Below are 18264 nucleotides of genomic sequence, written 5' to 3' on the forward strand. Positions count from 1 at the left end.
CTGATTCGGCCTGGTTGTGACTTCCTCATCTCTCTCATCATGTTGTCAACACGGTGGAGCAGCCAGGACTGATTCGGCCTGGCTGTGACTTCCTCATCTCTCTCACCATGTTGACAACTTGGCAGAGCAGCCAAGACTTTTTTTGCCTGGCTGTGACTGTCTCATCTCTCTCATCATGTTGTCAGCACGATGGAGGAGCCAGGACTGTCAAACAGTTGTGTGAGCTCACTAGAGCTTGCACTTACATAATAGTGTAAAACTAAAATTTATATAATATATATATATATGTATATAAAACCGTCTTCGGATGCGCATCCGATATGCCACGAGATCCTTCACCGTCAATTCCCTTACCGTCTTCGGATGCGCATCCGATATGCCACGAGATCCTTTACCGTCAATTTCTTTACCGTCATCGGATGCGCATCTGATATGCCACGAGATCCTTTACCGTCAATTCCCTTACCGTCTTCGGATCCGATATGCCACGAGATCCTTCACCGTCAATTCCCTTACCGTCTTCGGATCCGATATGCCACGAGATCCTTCACCGTCAATTCCCTTACCGTCTTCGGATGCGCATCCGATATGCCACGAGATCCTTCACCGTCAATTCCCTTACCGTCTTCGGATGCGCATCCGATATGCCACGAGATCCTTCACCGTCAATTCCTATACCGTCATTGGATGCCACGAGATTTTTTGTTACCTAACCGTCAATTCCTATACCGTCATGGATGCCACGAGCTTTGTTCGCGTTGTAAAGGTTTCGGGGATACGACTAATGCATGCGAGCACCGTCGGCGGAACCCCAAACCGCCCTCTCGATCTATCCGTAAGAACAAGCCACTCTCGTGACCGTCACAGTTACGGACTCCGGACCTCCAGACTTTAGAGACCGAGCTTTTCTTTACCTTACAATTACTGTATACTCGGCGCCTCACTTATATGTGTTGTTTTTTTCACATACATTGTTCTCGTGCTTTACGGAAAAGTAGGCCTAAAATGTTATAGTGTCTAAAAACAATATTCAGTTAATGGAATTACACTTTTTTCCATTACTGCTTGCTTGATATTGCCCTAACAACTTTTTCATGAATCAATTTTGAGCATTATGTTTACAACGTAGTTATTATAGCACGAATTATGAGTCTAAAATGCCAAATACTTGCAACTATTATGTTAATCACTGAAATCTTAGTGTACTAATTGCTCGCTATAAGCTAGGTTATTGCGCCCCTAAACCAACGTACTGACAGCGCTACCTCCCCGGAACTCAAACTTTAACGTGAGTTAATTGTAATCTTACTCTCTATATACCGAAGTGATTTACCTAGGAATACAGTTGCACTTCACTGAAAACTAATGATGTGTTGATGAGTTCAATGAATCCTTCGATTCCTTTGGTTTTCTTGCCGAACTGACGTCCGACAATCAATGACCCGTTGACGTGTTCCTGCAATACGCCATTGCCGTAGTGTGTAAACAGATCTATTTTTGGACGAAACTCAGCCCCTCACAAACTTTGGTCCATTTCGCCAATGATGACACTGCTTCTAGACTGTACCAGTACCACAGCACTTTAAGCTGTAGCAGCGCTAAGCAAGAGTCAAGACAAATGTCCGCTGCCAGCCGCTGCTGGACCAACCCCCTCGCCCGCCCCCCATCATGATATCAGATTCAGAGGCCTGGCTGAGCCCTGTGATTTAGCCAAATTCAATATGATTCTTTTCTACTGTGGTGTTAAGGCCCTTGTGTCATGCAGCGTATTCGGTAGCACCGGTACACAACTTATGTTAAACCGCGACGTCTGCTGCAATTCAAATTGCATATGACGCCAACGGAATTGTGACGACTTGTTTCTCAAATCTTTTAGTGAACAGTGATCACAGGCTGTGGAAATTGCGAAGGGATGGTGTAGAGTATCGCCACAACAATGTTGATATGATCACTCGTCGTTTCAGCGGGCATGACTTGGTACATCCAGTGACCCAGCAAAAAGTAGCCTCGGTACAGCCAAAAGTAGCAGCAACTCGCAAAAGGGATCCTTCTCTGACTGGTGACTGCACCACTTTGAACTTGGTCAGTGAGTGGTCACCATCAAATTAGACCTACGAATATCTTGTTTGGACATACACTGTAGGTTGAAACCAGTTCTCTGATCATACCAAGGTCTCATCGAATGCGCAAAACACAAGATGTCTTTAAACAAACATGTCAGGAAATAGTGTTTTCTTGTGTTTGTCTAAACAGTCTCAATCTCTTTTTAGATGCCGGCTGTAACAAAACCAGAAACCAGACGTAGCAGAGGTTATGCCACAGTGTCTCCCAGGCCACATGGCACACCCTGGCCTCCAGACTTGTCGGATCAAAACTGGTCAGAGCAGCCGTGCTTCAGTCGCTACTGGCAACACTATCACTCTGTCATGTCGTGGAGCAGGCTACAGAGATGCTACCATCAGCAGGCCAATGATTTCTACCACAGGTCGCATAGAGTACTTGCCCAGAGTCAACAACCGACATCGATGTTCCATCATCAGGAAAACTTCCGGTCTGATCAGTTTGATCCCCCACGACAGCAGTTCAGGGGATGCCAATACGAATATGAAGACGAAGACAGTGGTGATACTGATGACTGTGATGACATTGACACAGATTCGGAGGAAGATTCGGAGGACTTTGAAATGGAAATTACAAATGAGATGCTGGAGTTCTTCACCAAGTCACATCAGCATAGACTGGAAAGAGGTAGAGTTATATCCACACCAGCTTGGCATATTAAAATGCCCGCCGAATTTAATCTTTACTGGAGTTCTGCTGTATCTACACCAGCTTGGAAAATAGAAAAAATCGCACTTGAATTTCATCTCTGGTGTGTCTGAGTGCCTGTCTCATCAGTAGTTGGTGTCTTTTTAGGTCAGTTGGTCTTCAAATTGTTTAATAGACTGGAGTTTATCCTCATTATCGCCAACAATGCCCGGCTCTTCTGATTAGACAAACCAAATTGAGATTAAATTTCAAAATGTGTGCATTTCAGATGCAGCACGCGCCTCCTCTGATGACAATGGCGACAAGAAAGAACAAACACGAATAGATTTGGCTACAGGTGAGAATAAAACCCTAAACTACTCTGTCATTGGACATCATTTGAACTGCAAATGCTGACCTCAAAAGAAAGGAGAAGATAGATAGATGACTGGAAACATGGAATAATATTCCAGATTATAACACATGTGATTACCATGTGGCATGTATTATAGTACACAGTGTCTTTTTTATGCGCTAGCAGTCTCAAATTTTTATGTCTTTAGACGATTTCGTCACGTTGCAAGTAATGTGGACAACTCATCACAATTCTGCCCCTAACTTCTGCTAAAGCGCCTTAAGTTTGGGCTTACATTTTAGTGCCCCCCTCTCGATCTTGATTTTTGTACAGGGACCAGCCAGTGCCGTGTTAATTCCTTAACCAAAACCAGTGTCTTCATTCCTGGTCTCTGCGCAAAAGAAGTTGAGCCTGCTGAACACTTCTCAGAAATAAATTTCCCTCAACAGGATAAATTTTTTATCAAATCTATTTATTCCAGCATCTGTCCAGAAAACGAAGTCAGACGTCACAACCAAGGCTCCCAATGAACGGCCCGGAGTACGACGAACAGCGGAGATGAAAAAACTTTACGGCAAGAGTGCTGCAATGATTCATGGGATGGAAACAGCTCTTCAGATGACGTTTGATCGAAATTGTGACATTCTCCAGCCAACTCTTTGGCCGATTATGCCATTCAATATTCAATTTGGACAAAAGGATTGATGAACTTTGTGTAGGGTGAAATATCTAATGACAAGTCGATGCTAAAGTGTTGAAATGATTAATCCTTTCACTGCCATATAGTTTTGTTTTTCATTTCATTAATTTTGCAATTTTGTTGGACATATTGGATGAAACTTCTGAAGTCCAAATTAGATCATGTTTACGGAGATGAGAATAAAAAAGTATTGAAACTGATATGTCTTGTTTGTTTGGTATATTTTAGTCTTATCACAGTGCCATAGAAACAGGAGTTCTACCTCCCCTCAAAACTCTCGCTGCTCTTCCGACTAGTGTATGAAACCTTATCCCCATCTGTCACAAAATGCTATTGGTAGAGCATGGAAAGTGTAGGGAATTAATGACAGTAATCACTGATAAAAAAGGATGAATCGGGAACACGTTTGGATTTGTGTTACAGTCACTGTTGCCGTTGGAAGCAGTTGGCATTGAGGACATCAGTCAGTAAATCGCTTTCAGAAATCATTTGTCTAATCAATAGTCAGGCCATGAGGAGAAGGGGAAGAAGAATAACAAGAATGTCAAACAGTAAAAATGTTAAACAATTTTATAATTTTATTGATGTTTCCTTTATATTGAAACACCCAGTATAAAAACCAGGCACCCTGTGCGGTGCTGCCATCTATAAAGTGCCACGACTCGCAAGAAATACCCGTATGACATGACGTCATCGGGAGGATAACATGGAGTAAAATCGGATACATTTCACTCCTTGTATATAAATCTGCCGAATTTTGTGCATTCCGTTGACTTTTTCCAAAATCTATTGGGCTGGCGAGTAACTGTACTAACTGCTGTACTTATCTATTGGTAAGATTTCTTTAGAAATTGTGAGATTGTTGTTAAAAATGCCCTCCGAAAACCGGTGTCTGAGGGCAGGTCCTACTGCAGTGCATGTCATGATGGGTGATGTATGTATCTGTATGACATGTATGATGTAGTGCACAGTACATTGATCACAGGCACGTGAAAAGAAGAGCTCAGTAGCCCCGCAGTCAACTGACAAATGTCACATAGTTTTGCTACATATTGCTTCGTATAGTGTGTAGTGTTGTATGACATCAATGATCAACGTCGTTTTGTAAAAGCGTAGCATCACAGTGCATGGACGATTTGGGTAGAAGTTCGCTTTTTGGCGCTGATCAGTCTTCTTCCATTTCATTTGCTGGCTCTGTTAGCTGATAAGCATATCCAGTACCGAAGTTCTTGTGACAATTGCCATAGGCCACTGTGATTGTGATCCTTTGTTCCAGGTGAAATGCAAGACTGGTCAGTGCCCAAACAAACTCCTTCAAAAGGGTCGATGAAATATACATCAAGTTGTCCATGTCTTCTATCGTATTTGATATTTTGACAAATTACATTAAATTACATTTACTGTTATGTCATGGTTATCTCCAGTTGCCTGTGAAAATGGGGATAACAATTGCAGAACATGTATTCAGGCTGGTAATAAGCACACGTGCCGTTCACAGATTCAACCGTTTGGGGCATTTCAAACCATTCATTTTGCAGCAAAATTGTTGCTTAAATTGCTACAAACAGAAAAATCAGGTCAAACCATTCATACAGGGGCTGACCTGTTTTTAAACAGAAGATTTTGGGGAGAAATATGTTTTCCTTTTAGCTTTAGACAGCAGGGCCTACAAGAGAATATTGGCGGCTGTAGGCTAGTTGAGTGGAAGTAGAATGCACACTGTACAGTGCATGATTGATCCTCTATGTATTCTTTAGAACTAAACACACCATGCATATTTCATTATCAGTATAGATTCAATGTTGGCTTGCATGCTCTGTTTTGTGTGGTTTCAAGTGGTTGTCACAGATGTTGCACTTTGGTCAGTGTCCTCATAGCCAATGCCTATCAATATGTCCATGTCTTGAAGAATACATGTCCAGTGCACAAGGATCTTCATAAGGACGTCCTCCAACAGTTCCAGTTAAACAAAGATTGATTATGGACATTTCTCTATTGATTCACCCAAGTCTTTATCCTTATCTGTAGTGTGGAAGTTGTCATTGTTGACACTCACTCAGGCTTAGCATGAATTTGTTATCATCTTTCGTACTTCTCTTCAAGGCATGTGTGTCATTTCATAGGTCACAGTAATTCTTTGGTGAGTGGACCCAGTTTTTTCGAAATCCGATTTTATTTTGGCACAGTTCGGACTTATAAAAATTTATAGTTTTTTCCAGGTTGACAGCCAGGTCTCAAACAGTAAACCATTTCACAGAATCAGTTCTTGTCTCCGTGCTAAATGGAAAATGTGAAATTGTCTTGGCCTGCACCTGGACTAGTAAGCATAGTCAAAGTGCATGTAGTTGAGAACCCTTTGCGTGTATTGACAAAAATTTCCTCAATTATCTGTCTAGTGGAAGGTCAATGGACATCTTGATATTATTGTAATATTCCTACTTCGCTGTCCGTTGTGTCACTCGTCCTTGACCTCCGTCTCGTTCTATGGTCAGCTGATTGTACAACAAAGGTAAACAATACACACGAACACCTCATTAAATAATGATATAACTGTATTTACCTTTCTACACTTCTTCTATAGGCCTTTTTACACGGTGCTGGTTCAAGACAACCCTCCTGAACCGTCACGAGGCGTGTTCGGTTCAGGACGGTTCATTTCGCTTTTACACGGGGACGGTTCGACGATCTGGCCTCGATCCGGCTCCAGGCCGGTTCGTCACTAACATCGTCAATTGGTGGCGCTGATCAATCCTGCTGGCGGTGGAGCTACGAAAATATCACAATAACAAATAATACAAAATGGTTTACGATGGCGCCGGTGAGATGCAGAGTTTTTGCTTTGTACACAGCATTTGTATGGAAAGAAAGCTCTTGCTCTCGATAAATTGAAGATTTCACAGCAGTTTCTTTCCGCGGAAAATTTCATGCCAGGAACACGGCAGCTATTCCCGCGAATGACGTCACGCGAGTACCGTGTGCAAACCGGCTCGGAGCCGGTTCGCTTTTACACGCATAAATAAACCCTCCTCCACCGGCCTACACCGGCCTGCACCGACCCGAGACCGGCGATCGGAACCCGCCTCGGACCAGGAGGGTTCAGGACGGTAGGTTCGCTTTTACACGAGGGAAAATAAACCGGCTGGTACCTGAACTAGTCTCGATCCGGCTTGAACCCGCACCGTGTAAAAACGCCTTATAACTCTTCTAAACCTCTTTGAATAATCACTTCTCAATCTCAATATACACAGGAGCTGACTGACTGGCTTGGAAACTGTCCCAGATTGTTGTGAGAGCTGCCCTTTATATCCAGGCAACAATGCAGCCTCCAGCAGCCTGGATACGGTTACCAACGCAAGCCCTGTTGCAGTGCAGCAACAACAAACCTTAACCTGAGTGGCCAATTTAGCCAAATTAACCAAAGACAATAATGTTGAAATATACTACATCATCCCCTCCCAAATAAAAGCTTAAACTTCCCTAAAACAGTACCATGAAAAATGTACACCTTAAAATATCCGATACACCCTATATACAATGTACAATATATTAACAAGCGAAATATGATATACCCAAAACGAAGCGGTACATCAAAAGTCCATAGCAGAATTACAATTTTTATATACAATCCTTAACTTCAATGTCCAAACAAAAAAAACAAACTCTATAGTGTCCATGCATCTCCCTACACCTGTCCCCTCTCATAAACAGGAGTAGACCCTTAATTGATTAAATGCCTTAGTCTATGCAACAAAGTCAAATTGAACCTCCTCTCTTGCCCCATCTACCGAATACTTCCGAACAATCATGCGCGTCATCTTCGCGTCCGAAATGTCGATCTCTAGCGTATCTATGATCGCCTTCAGACAAAGTGGCAGCTTCCTGAGACAAGTTGCCTCAAATGAGTTGGATGACTCACTGCACGAAGAAGACTCTCCCTGCTTCGATGTATACCTCGAAGTTGATGGTAGCGTCGTCCTCTGTGTGGCTACAGGTGAACTTGACATAAGACGTCTCCGTTTCTCTCCGTTACTGATATGTCTCATCGAATCCTCGCTCTGAGAACGTGAGCGACGCTCCGAAATTCTAACCCTAGGAGACCGTAGCACCGGTGAACTGACGCATCCGACCTCGCTCCTGACAGTGCCGGAAGCGTGCTTCCTACCAACGTGTCGATCCAAATTTGATCTTTTCTTCGTCTCGAAGGAGCATTTACTACATCTAAACGGCGACACTTCTCTACTCCGACTTCTCCTGATGTCTGTCGGCGGCGCCATTTCTTAAAATAAAACAAAGCGTTAGAAATGTGACATCTTTGCCCTATCTCTAGGGACTTCTAGTCGTAATAACCTATTTACAAATACAGTAGCACTACTAGCTACCCTGGCTACCGAATCGACATACTGAACAAGAAGGGCCTACTTCTTACAGATCTAGGCGAGACACACTCTTCCGAGACCTAGTACCCCTCCTTGATGGTGCCTCACTCCGTTTCTCATGGACTGGGATATTCTCTCCCGTCCCAGCAATCTCCTTGACTGTCACATTCCATTTCATAGACTCAGGAGCGGGTCCCTTAAACCGCTTCATCCGGTTAAAATGGACAACCTTGGGCTTTGTTCTAGGGCCCTGCTGAATTCGGTACACCAAGTCTGAAATTTTCTTTGTCACTTTGAAAGGACCCCTCCACGGCCTCTGCAGCTTCTTGCTCTTCCCCCGAACGTTAGGCTTATCATGAAACCAGGCAATATCCCCTTCCTCAAACGGTACAAATGACGCCTTCCTGTCATAGTACTCCTTTTGCCTGTTACTGGCAATCGCTAGCTTGTCCCTCGCAATACTGTGTATCTTGTCCATCTTTTCCAGGAGCCGGTCCAAATACTCGGACGGATGACACTCTGGGGCCCCTGGATGATTTGTCCCGAAGATGATGTCTGCTGGTAACGTCATTTCACGACCAAACATGAGCTGTGCGGGAGAAAAACCAGTAGTGTCGTGTACAGATGAATTGTAGGCCATAATGAGGAGACTTAGGTGAACATCCCAATCAAATTGGTTTTCACTGCAGTATAGAGACAACAAGTCCCCAAGGGTTCTCATGAATCTTTCTGCCATGCCGTCCGACTCCGGATGTCTCGGTGTAGTCCTTGTTTTGGTACACCCAAGACGCTCACACACACCTTTCCAGATGTGAGACTCAAAGTTTGTTCCTTGGTCGGAGTGAGCCAGATCAGGAACACCAAAGGTTGCAATAAAATGGTCCACCAAGCGATCTGTGATGGTAGTGGCCTCTTGGTTAGGCACAGCATAGGCCTGAATCCATTTGGTAAAATAGTCTCCAACAACCAGTATATAGGAATTGTGGTTGTCCGTCTCTGGGAAAGGACCACAGACGTCGTATGCAATTCTTTCTAGGGGTATTCCGACATTGAATTGCTTCATGGGCGCCCTCGGACTCTTGCCCTGAGGTTTCCTAGACTGACAGGGAATGCAGGTATGACACCAATTGTTTACCTCCCTGCGCATCCCTACCCAGTAAAACCTCTCTCTGACTCTAGCCAAAGTCCTCTTTGGACCAAAATGACCAGCTGTGGGTACCTCATGCAACTCTTTTTTTACCAGGGGTCTAAGTTTTGGTGGAACCACCAATAAGTCTTTGCGAGCATCGCCACTGTCAGACTCCCATTGTCGGTAAAGGACACCCTCCTTTAAAGAAAGACAGTCCCACTGACTCCAATAGGATTTCAGGATCACACCCTGAGGAGAGACCTCAGTCCACGGTGGTCTCGCGTCTTTCTCCTCCAGGAGTTTAACTATCAGGGCTATGTCCTTGTCCCCATGTTGGCTCTGTCTCAACTCCTCTGAGTTACTTGGCCAATCAACCTCGTGAGGTTCCGAACTAGATTCCTCTTCCTCCTGTGAGTCCTGACTGACAATAGTGAAACTCTGACTTCCCTGCACTGAATCTACATCATGAGTCACTACTTGCACCCTGTGTGCATCCTTCAGGAGGTCTCCCGAGTCTGAGACGGAGTCCTGATCGTGCTCATGTCTTTCCATCCTATCACACTGCTTGCAATCTAAGCAGTAGTCTGGTCTCCGAGAAAGAGCGTCAGCATTAGAATGCTTGACACCAGCCCGATGTTCAACTTCAAATCTGTACTGTGACAAGTACTCTAACCATCTGGCTGTCTGACCCTCTGGGTTTTTGAAAGACATCATCCATTTCAGTGCATGATGATCGGTCCTTACGCGGAAAGTAGGCTGAGCATAGAGAAAGTGGTGGAAATGTTTGATACTGTCAACAATTCCTAGCATCTCTTTCCGAGTAACACAGTATCGGCGTTCTGGCTTAGACAACGACCTGCTAAAATAGCCTATTACCCTTTCCTCACCCTCCTGACACTGGCTAAGCACACCACCTATGGCACAGTTACTGGCATCGGTGTCCAAGATAAATGGTTTATCAGGTATCGGGTAAGCAAGGATGGGAGCCTCTGTCAGACTTTTCTTAAGTTTTTTAAAGGCTACTTCTGCCTCCTCATCCCATGAGAATTCCTTGTCTTTCTCCATTAACTTATGGAGAGGCTTGGCTATTGTCGCAAAACTGTTTATGTGCTTCCTATAGTAGGAGACTAGGCCTACGAAAGATCTCACATCTTTCTGGCTCTTTGGAGTCGGCCAATCCGTGACAGCCCTGATTTTCTCAGGATCCATACCAATTCCCTTACTGCTTACAATATGTCCCAAGAAAGACACTTCCTCCTGCAGCAAGTTGCACTTCTTTGCATTGAGTTTGAGACCTGCTTTCCTTAGCCGCTCAAAGACTTCTCTGAGTCTCTCCAATGCCTTGTCAAAATCTGGCGCATGTGAGATTATGTCATCCAGATATAAAAGACAGACTTCCCATGGAAGACCCTTTAGTACGGCATCCATCAGACGCTGAAACGTCGCACTTGCATTTACTAGACCGAATGGCATCACATTGAAGTGAAAATGTCCCAATCCTGGCACAGAAAAAGCCGTCTTAAGTTTGTCATCAAGGCTGTCCATCTCTACCTGGTGGTAGCCAGATTTCAGATCAAGAGTAGAGAACCACTTGCTCCCTGATAAAGCCTCAAGACAATCATCAACTCTAGGCAGAGGGTATGCATCAAGCTTTGTCACGCTATTAACCGGACGCATGTCCACACATAACCTCAAACTTCCATCTTTTTTTCGTACTGGGATTAAATTTGTTGACCAAGCGCTGTCAGAATTATCAACAATTCCCCGATCAAGCCAACTTTTAACTTCCCCCTCTATGTCTCCTCTTTGTCCCAAGGGAAGCCTTCTGGACTGTTGTCTAATTGGCTTTGCATCCCCTGTATCTATCGAGTGTCTGGCGTATGTCGTCTTACCAATATCACTGGCGTCTTTCGAGAAAATATCAGCAAATTCTCTTAAAAGACGGGCTATGGCCACTTTCTTATTGTGGTCTTTCCCTTTTGAACTTCTGTCAAACGCATCTTTGACATGCTCTGGCACCCAGAGCTCACCCTTCTCTGAGCTTTGGCTCAAACTGGCCTCCAGAGATTCTGGAGCTTGTACTCTCCTAATCTTTTCATTGATGACTTCCTCATCTGAAATTTCCGACACAGGTTCAACCCATGCCAAAACTGTATTACGTCTTAAAACTACAGGCTCCTCGGATAGATTAAGCAGCCTAACTGGGGTCGTCTCTATTGACATGTCCACTAAGCCTTTGGCGACAAGTATACCACTCTTTTCCATAAGTGACGACGCAGGCACAACTAAACCATCTTTTGGTCCCCAACGTGCGCCAGTCATCTCACCCAAGACAACTTTTTCGCATCGTGCTGGAATAACCACCTTGTCCTGCAAAATCACCCGCCGACAGACGTCTTTAACACTACCTCTTGTGCCTATTATCTCGTGATGACAGCACATCACAGTATCTTTCATGTAGTCAACCTGGCAATACTTTGCTAAGAAATCATGTCCTAAAATGACGTCGTCCTGTATGTCCGCCACCCAGCATAGGTGATCAATCTGTACCCCTCCAAAGTTCAGGCTAAAAACAGCTTTCCCAGCAAATGGGATAACGTCACCATTTGCAGCTGTTAGTCTCCCACCAGAACTTTCTAACTCGGGTCTCTCTTTAACAGGAATGTCATTGTACGTCTTTGGATTAAGCAAAGTCACCGATGCCCCTGAGTCAACTAAAATCTCGACCTCCAAGGTCGCCAGGCACCCTCTGATATAAAGACCGTCATCTCCGGCTTCCCCTTTCGCCCCCATGGCTCTCATGTCAACGACGGGCCCCTCCTCATTTACTGTTGTCGATCTCTGGCCCCCGAGGTCGACACCTGCTCGTTTCCCTGGCCCCGAGCTTTGATTTTCTCTAGCTCAACTTTCCACTTAGGACAATCCCTCTTAAAGTGGTTTCCCTGACAGTGGAAGCACTTTATGTCTCTGGAGCTTCTGTGTTGGTTGTACTCTGCCCTTGGCACCTGGTTGTTCCTGTTGTTCTTAAGCTCCTTTACAACCTGTAGAACCTCAGCAAGAGTGTTTGACAACTTGTCTTGGCTGTCATTACCCATTGATTGCTGTGCTCCAACTACTCTGACCTTCCCATGGTCACCCGCGCGCCCATTTGAAGCCGCTTGAAACGCCTCATACTCTGTGGCTGTCCTCTCAGCGTCTTCCAGAGAGAGAGGTCTTGACTGTTTAACAAACCACCTGTGATTTGTATCCTCAAGCGCATCAATGAACTGATCTCTAGCTAAGGACTGGAGCATCTCCTCGGACACCCCGGGGTAAGCCCTCCTTGCTAATTTTCTAATGTCTTGGGCTAACTCAGCCAAAGACGAATCCTTTTTCCTCCTGAACGACCTGAGCTGCGCCCTGAATAAATCTACTTGGTTCTCCTGTCCGAACCTTCTCTTTAGTGCTGCAGTGAGCGCGTTGATATCTTTCCTACTCTCAGGAGAAATATCACTGAGTACACTTTGAGCTGGGCCTCTTAGGCTCGCTGCCAAGTACTTCGCTTTTAATTGACTGTCCCACATGTTCAAATCACTGAGCACCTCAAAATGAGAAAGAAAATCTTCTAATGCTCCTGACCCGTTGTACGTGTCTGGCTTCATTATAGGACATTTGGGAGCCATGCACATAGAAGACACATTTGTTCTCGGAGCCGGATTTTGTTCAAATCTTCTAACTGGCGTACTCATCAGTTGTCCTTGGTTCTCATTACTGTTGAATTGATGCTGCTCCGGTACTAAGTGCTCTCTGCTCCGGAGCTGATACTGCTCTGGAGCAACTTGCTCCAAGTTGTCTCTGCATTGTTCAGCCTCCCTGCTCCGGAGCTGAAATTGCTCCTCTGGAGCCAGGTAAGACCTGCTCCGGAGTTGACATTGCACTGGAGCTAAATGCTCCATGCTCCGGTGCGGAGCCAGATATTCTCTGCTCTGGAGCTGGTGCTGCGGAGCCAGATATTCTCTGCTCTGGAGCTGGTGCTGCGGAGCCAGCTGTTCCCAGCTCTGGAGCTGATGCTGTGGAGCCAGCTGTTCCCTGCTCTGGAGCTGATGCTGCGGAGCCAGCTGTTCCCTGCTCTGGAGCTGATGCTGTGGAGCCAGCTGTTCCCTGCTCTGGAGCTGATACTGTGGAGCCAGCTGTTCCCTGCTCTGGAGCTGATACTGCGGAGCCAGCTGTTCCCTGCTCTGGAGCTGATACTGTGGAGCCAGCTGTTCCCTGCTCTGGAGCTGATACTCCGGAGCCAAATGCTCCGTGCTCCTGATGGAGTACTCCGGAGCTAAATGCTCCGTGCCCAAGAGCTGGTACTCTGGAGCCAGACCAACTCGGCTCCGGAGCTGTTGCTCCGGAGTCAGATGCTCCTTTTGAGTCATGCTCTGGAGCTGACGGTGCTCCGGAGCCAAGTGCTCAAATTGCCCTGATCTAGCCTTATTCAGGCTCCGATCCCCATTCTCCCTCCTCCTTTCTTTTTGACTTAGAGGCTCTGTTTCAGTTTGCCAGCTCTTATCATAAATATGGGCTTTACGCTGCTCAGAAGGAGACACAGGTGCACGTGTGGCTTTATTCAGGCCACCCTCTCCCACTAAATGTCCCCTACTGATAGCCATAGCACATTCTAACTCCAGCCCCTTTATCTCCTCCTGCAGTTTCCTTATCTCTGTCTCGAAGACAGCCGAGACAGCTCTCTGAGACGGCTCACTCGGAGCCGCGTTGTTTACACCAACGGCTGTTCTAACGTCGTTTCGCACCCCCCTTTTACCGCTCGAAGTCAACAAACTCCCTGCCTCGGGAAAATCTTCCCAACTATCGGCCTGTTGGCGAACCTCCACCGGTTGATACACCAAGGTATCGGCGGCATAAAATGAATTGGGGTATCTTCTGTTCATAACGGGTCCGAACTGAATCGTATCGTGACTATTATTAGTGTTTGATGCGTCTGAAGCCGATCTGAAAACTGTTGCCGATTGCATGCGTGACGGCAATGGGCGGCCATCACGGCCAATTTCACGGACGCCGTCACTCTCATTCTGCCTATTCCAGGATATCTCATCCTTTCTATTCATAGCTGGGCCTATATTTATCTAAATTAACAAACACTAGGCTACCGTATATAGCTAGGCTACACGATTCAGTTGTTTTCACTGCTGTCACCAATGTAATATTCCTACTTCGCTGTCCGTTGTGTCACTCGTCCTTGACCTCCGTCTCGTTCTATGGTCAGCTGATTGTACAACAAAGGTAAACAATACACACGAACACCTCATTAAATAATGATATAACTGTATTTACCTTTCTACACTTCTTCTATAACTCTTCTAAACCTCTTTGAATAATCACTTCTCAATCTCAATATACACAGGAGCTGACTGACTGGCTTGGAAACTGTCCCAGATTGTTGTGAGAGCTGCCCTTTATATCCAGGCAACAATGCAGCCTCCAGCAGCCTGGATACGGTTACCAACGCAAGCCCTGTTGCAGTGCAGCAACAACAAACCTTAACCTGAGTGGCCAATTTAGCCAAATTAACCAAAGACAATAATGTTGAAATATACTACATTATCCTAATTATCATGGAAATGACAGAGGTTGTGTTCATTGCGAAGTGCATGATGACTGATAGCTTTTCTCTTCGAGAGTAGGGAGGGTTAAATTATGGTCATTGATCATGACCATGTACTGTGTATCATTAGACTAAATAATTATGACCTATGTGCTACCTCTCTGCCTGGTAGCCAAGGGTGAACCACTAGGCTATCAGGTTCCTATCTGACATGTCTGATCACATAGCCTCCTCGTACATTACAGTATTCCCGGCAGTCTTTTTAGTTGCTGGTGCTGACAGTAGCACATTGTTCTGACCTAAGCTAATTGCCATCAGACACATAATTCAGTCAAAAGTACCAGTATACTAGTAAACCCTAACAGAAATAATAATCAAAAATTCAGTCATGAGTACACATTTTACTCTGTGCATACACCATAATGAACTGCATTCGGACCTAATTGTAAATTTGTCATGCAGTACATTATGAGTATGAATGATGAATAATTGTAATTCATGTGATTGTAATTGTAACTCATCAATGGCAGTTGGTCTGCAGAATCGAGAAATTTGACCTTTTGTTTGTGGGACAAAATGTCTGGCAAGTGATTTGTCTTTTGACAAAAAGTTGTAGTGTTATATTTATTCAGTCATCTGCATATTTAGTACCTCTCTATTAAGGACCCTTGGAACTAACAAATGCTGTCCTAAATTGAGAGGTGTCCTGATTACAGAGGTCAAAATACTTGTGTCAATTTTCAATGAAAATGACCAATTCTGGATGAAATCTAGTGTCCTTATAGTAGAGAGTTTGTCCATGGTAGAGAGGTTGTCGCTATGGGAGGTTCAGCTCAACTTGTACCAGACTGGCAAGGCTTTCCATTCCAACCATTACTATAAGCGTGCCAAGACTGCCAAGAAGAGGGCCGCACTACCATCCCCGCAGTTAAGTGCCAAAACGCTTTGACATCTCGGTCACATTTGATTTCACCACCAAACACATGGTAAATTGAGTCAAAGTTTGTAATCAAGTCTCTTTCAGCCTTAAAATCTCTTGCCACTGCGAAATATTTCACATCTCGGTCACATTTGATTTCACCACCAAACACATGGTAAATTGAGTAAAAGTCTTTCAGCCTCAAAATCTCTTGCCACTGCGAAATATTTCAATCTATCCCTAAAAGTGAGTTGGGGTCATCACATGTATTCTCCATGGGAGACTTCTAGGCCAAGTTGAGAAGTTAGAAAGCCCTGTTTAATGTTATCCAGCCTGATCAATACCCCGCAACATGTTCTAGACTTGTGTTTACATGTAGCTGCCTTCATGTTCAAGGGCTCTCCTCACACTTCAGCTAAGTTTCTCTACATAAAACATTTTGTTGCCTGCATAACGGCAATGATCTGCTGAGGAATGAAATGTTTTAGAATTACTTGTAATGAATAGATGAATTCAAATTAAACGCCGTGATGTTGGGATATTTACAGGGGCGGATCCATTAGCCGGGAAATGGGGGGGGGGGCGTGCACTGCATTTCTCATAAAAAAACTCGTTGGAGTGGGCATGATTCTTGTGCCCCCCCCCCCCCCCGGATTCGCGACTATTTGAAGTTTGATGAATTGAAAGTCTCATCTGGCCCAGAAACTATGTTTGGTGGATTCCATTCTGACATATGTGACCCGCTCTACCAAAACTAGGCGCTTGTCGCATCTGAACTTGACAGGTTGATACGGACTTGTTGTTCATTTCCCTCTTGTAGACCTTTTGTGAAATGTGACCAAATCAGTTTGTAATAGATTTCACAAAAGGTCTACAATAGGGAAATGAACAACAAGTCCGTATCAACCTGTTGAGTTCAGATGCGACAAGCGCGTAGTTTTGGTAGAGCGGGTCACATATTCTTGTTTACAAAATCAAAGCCTGAAAACTGTTTTGTTACGTGTGTGATGCTTTTAGTTCTATGGTGTGATTGTTGACCACGCTCTTCCTATAGATTCTGCTTCACTGGGATATTGACTATCCATTATTACCTGCTACTGGCATGACTGGGCTTCAAGTGATCTTTCCTGAAGGCACACACAACACCTGTGTTTTCCTCTATTGATTCGCAATTAAAACCTATGCTGTCTGCTGTACAGATTTCATGTGATTACCTGCCATGGATTGAAATCAGTGTTACCCATGATGCTGAAAAGATCATGACTGATATTTCTATTATTGCTGCATGGAAGATGTGGCTAGTGATCAGCTGGATTCGTTTCATTTGCTTATCAGGAGAAAACCGGGCTGGGATTATCATCATGACGTTGCTTCATGTTGTATAGTGTTGTTGCAGTGGTGTGGGCTTATCAGGTGACCATCTGCGTGGACAGAACGGGGGGGGGGGGGGGGGGGAGTTTATGTGGTGTCCACTTATTAGTATGGAGTGGCTTCACATGACGTCATCACGTGCCATGATGGATGACCTGTACAAGTATGAGCGTTGCTGAAATGAATGTAATGAAGAATTGATTTTATAGGTTCATAAAAAAACCTTGTGGAAATGTTGACTTGGCTTGTTACTTGTTACTTCTCTGGTAAAGTGCCAATGCCCTGGTCTTGTTACACCTGCCTCGTGAAGCTTTCATTGCCCTCACCTGCCGCTACTGAAGGTTGCCAACTACCTCATTTCCAATCAATTATCACCTCTAATACTGTACTCTCACCTTCAGTTCATTTCAACACTAGATAGGAGAATGAAATCGGCTTGACGATTTGCCATTTAAAAAATTTCTTGTTGGTGACTTATAGGAAGTTTTAACTCAAGTAGGTTTTGAATAAACAATGAAGTAAGAGGCAGCTGGTTCCAAAGAAATTGATCACTTGCTGAATAACGTCACTCCTTATAGAGGCCTTCATTCGCCTTAGTTGTAGCTTGAGGTGTTCATAGCAGATGACCTTTTATGGCGAGAAGATTTACGGAGATGGAAGCTGTGGGTATCAAGGTGGCGCATCATGAACAACATTGTACTGGCAATGCAGCAGAACTTTGATGAGAATAGACGAGACTTAACCGGCAGCCAGTGGAGTTGGGACTCGGCTTCCATGATGGTTGTACCCGACGAGTAGCCAATCTGCAGTTTCAGGTCGCATCTAGGTTCTAAATTACTAATTAGTCAGGTTTTATTGTTCACAGTCGTACATTTCACTTTCGTTACTTGATTGACTTCACTCTTTCTCCATATCCACCACAGCAGTCCCAGTTGACGCGATATGAATAATTTATAGCAGACAATACCCTACATTAGGACAGCCATTCTTTAGTCTGCTCGCATCTAATAAAATGAGTCATGGTAGTCAGACAATGCCCTCCCATCCAGAGCATAAGTAACCTGATTCTGAATCTG

The 18264-nt window shown here is 44.7% G+C and overlaps 2 protein-coding genes across 13 annotated transcripts in view; both read left to right on the forward strand.

Moving 5' to 3' along the window:
* Positions 1-1192: 1192 nt before the first annotated feature.
* LOC135493688 (gem-associated protein 8-like) lies at positions 1193-4003 on the forward strand. Of its 6 annotated transcripts, none has more exons than XM_064781199.1 (5): positions 1211-1288; positions 1965-2139; positions 2271-2748; positions 3038-3106; positions 3585-4003. In XM_064781199.1, the coding sequence occupies exons 3-5, from the start codon at positions 2271-2273 to the stop codon at positions 3806-3808; spliced, it is 771 nt and encodes a 256-aa protein (XP_064637269.1). In that variant the 5' UTR covers positions 1211-1288; positions 1965-2139; the 3' UTR covers positions 3809-4003. The 6 variants fall into 6 exon arrangements, with proteins under 6 accessions (XP_064637271.1, XP_064637269.1, XP_064637270.1 ...); XM_064781200.1 differs by having other exon boundaries at positions 1965-2086; XM_064781198.1 differs by having other exon boundaries at positions 1965-2082.
* A 495-nt stretch (positions 4004-4498) lies between these two features.
* Positions 4499-18264, forward strand: part of LOC135493090 (arfaptin-2-like) — a 30415-nt gene continuing 16649 nt past the window's right edge. For all 7 annotated transcript variants that reach the window (XM_064779950.1, XM_064779951.1, XM_064779952.1 and 4 more), the window contains exon 1: positions 4499-4636. The gene's annotated coding sequence lies outside the window, so the exon portion shown is untranslated. The remainder of the gene's footprint in view (positions 4637-18264) is intronic.

Source organism: Lineus longissimus, chromosome 9 (genome assembly GCF_910592395.1).
Source record: "Lineus longissimus chromosome 9, tnLinLong1.2, whole genome shotgun sequence".
In the NCBI taxonomy this organism is placed as follows: domain Eukaryota; kingdom Metazoa; phylum Nemertea; class Pilidiophora; order Heteronemertea; family Lineidae; genus Lineus; species Lineus longissimus.

Bases quoted from the DNA above. Each gene is read 5' to 3' on its own strand.
- LOC135493688 (XM_064781197.1), top strand. From the start codon at position 1,945: ATGATCACTCGTCGTTTCAGCGGGCATGACTTGGTACATCCAGTGACC. The intron at 2,083-2,270 runs GTCAGTGAGTGG...ATCTCTTTTTAG, and splicing joins ACTGCACCACTTTGAACTTG to ATGCCGGCTGTAACAAAACC. The intron at 3,107-3,584 runs GTGAGAATAAAA...TATTTATTCCAG, and splicing joins ACGAATAGATTTGGCTACAG to CATCTGTCCAGAAAACGAAG.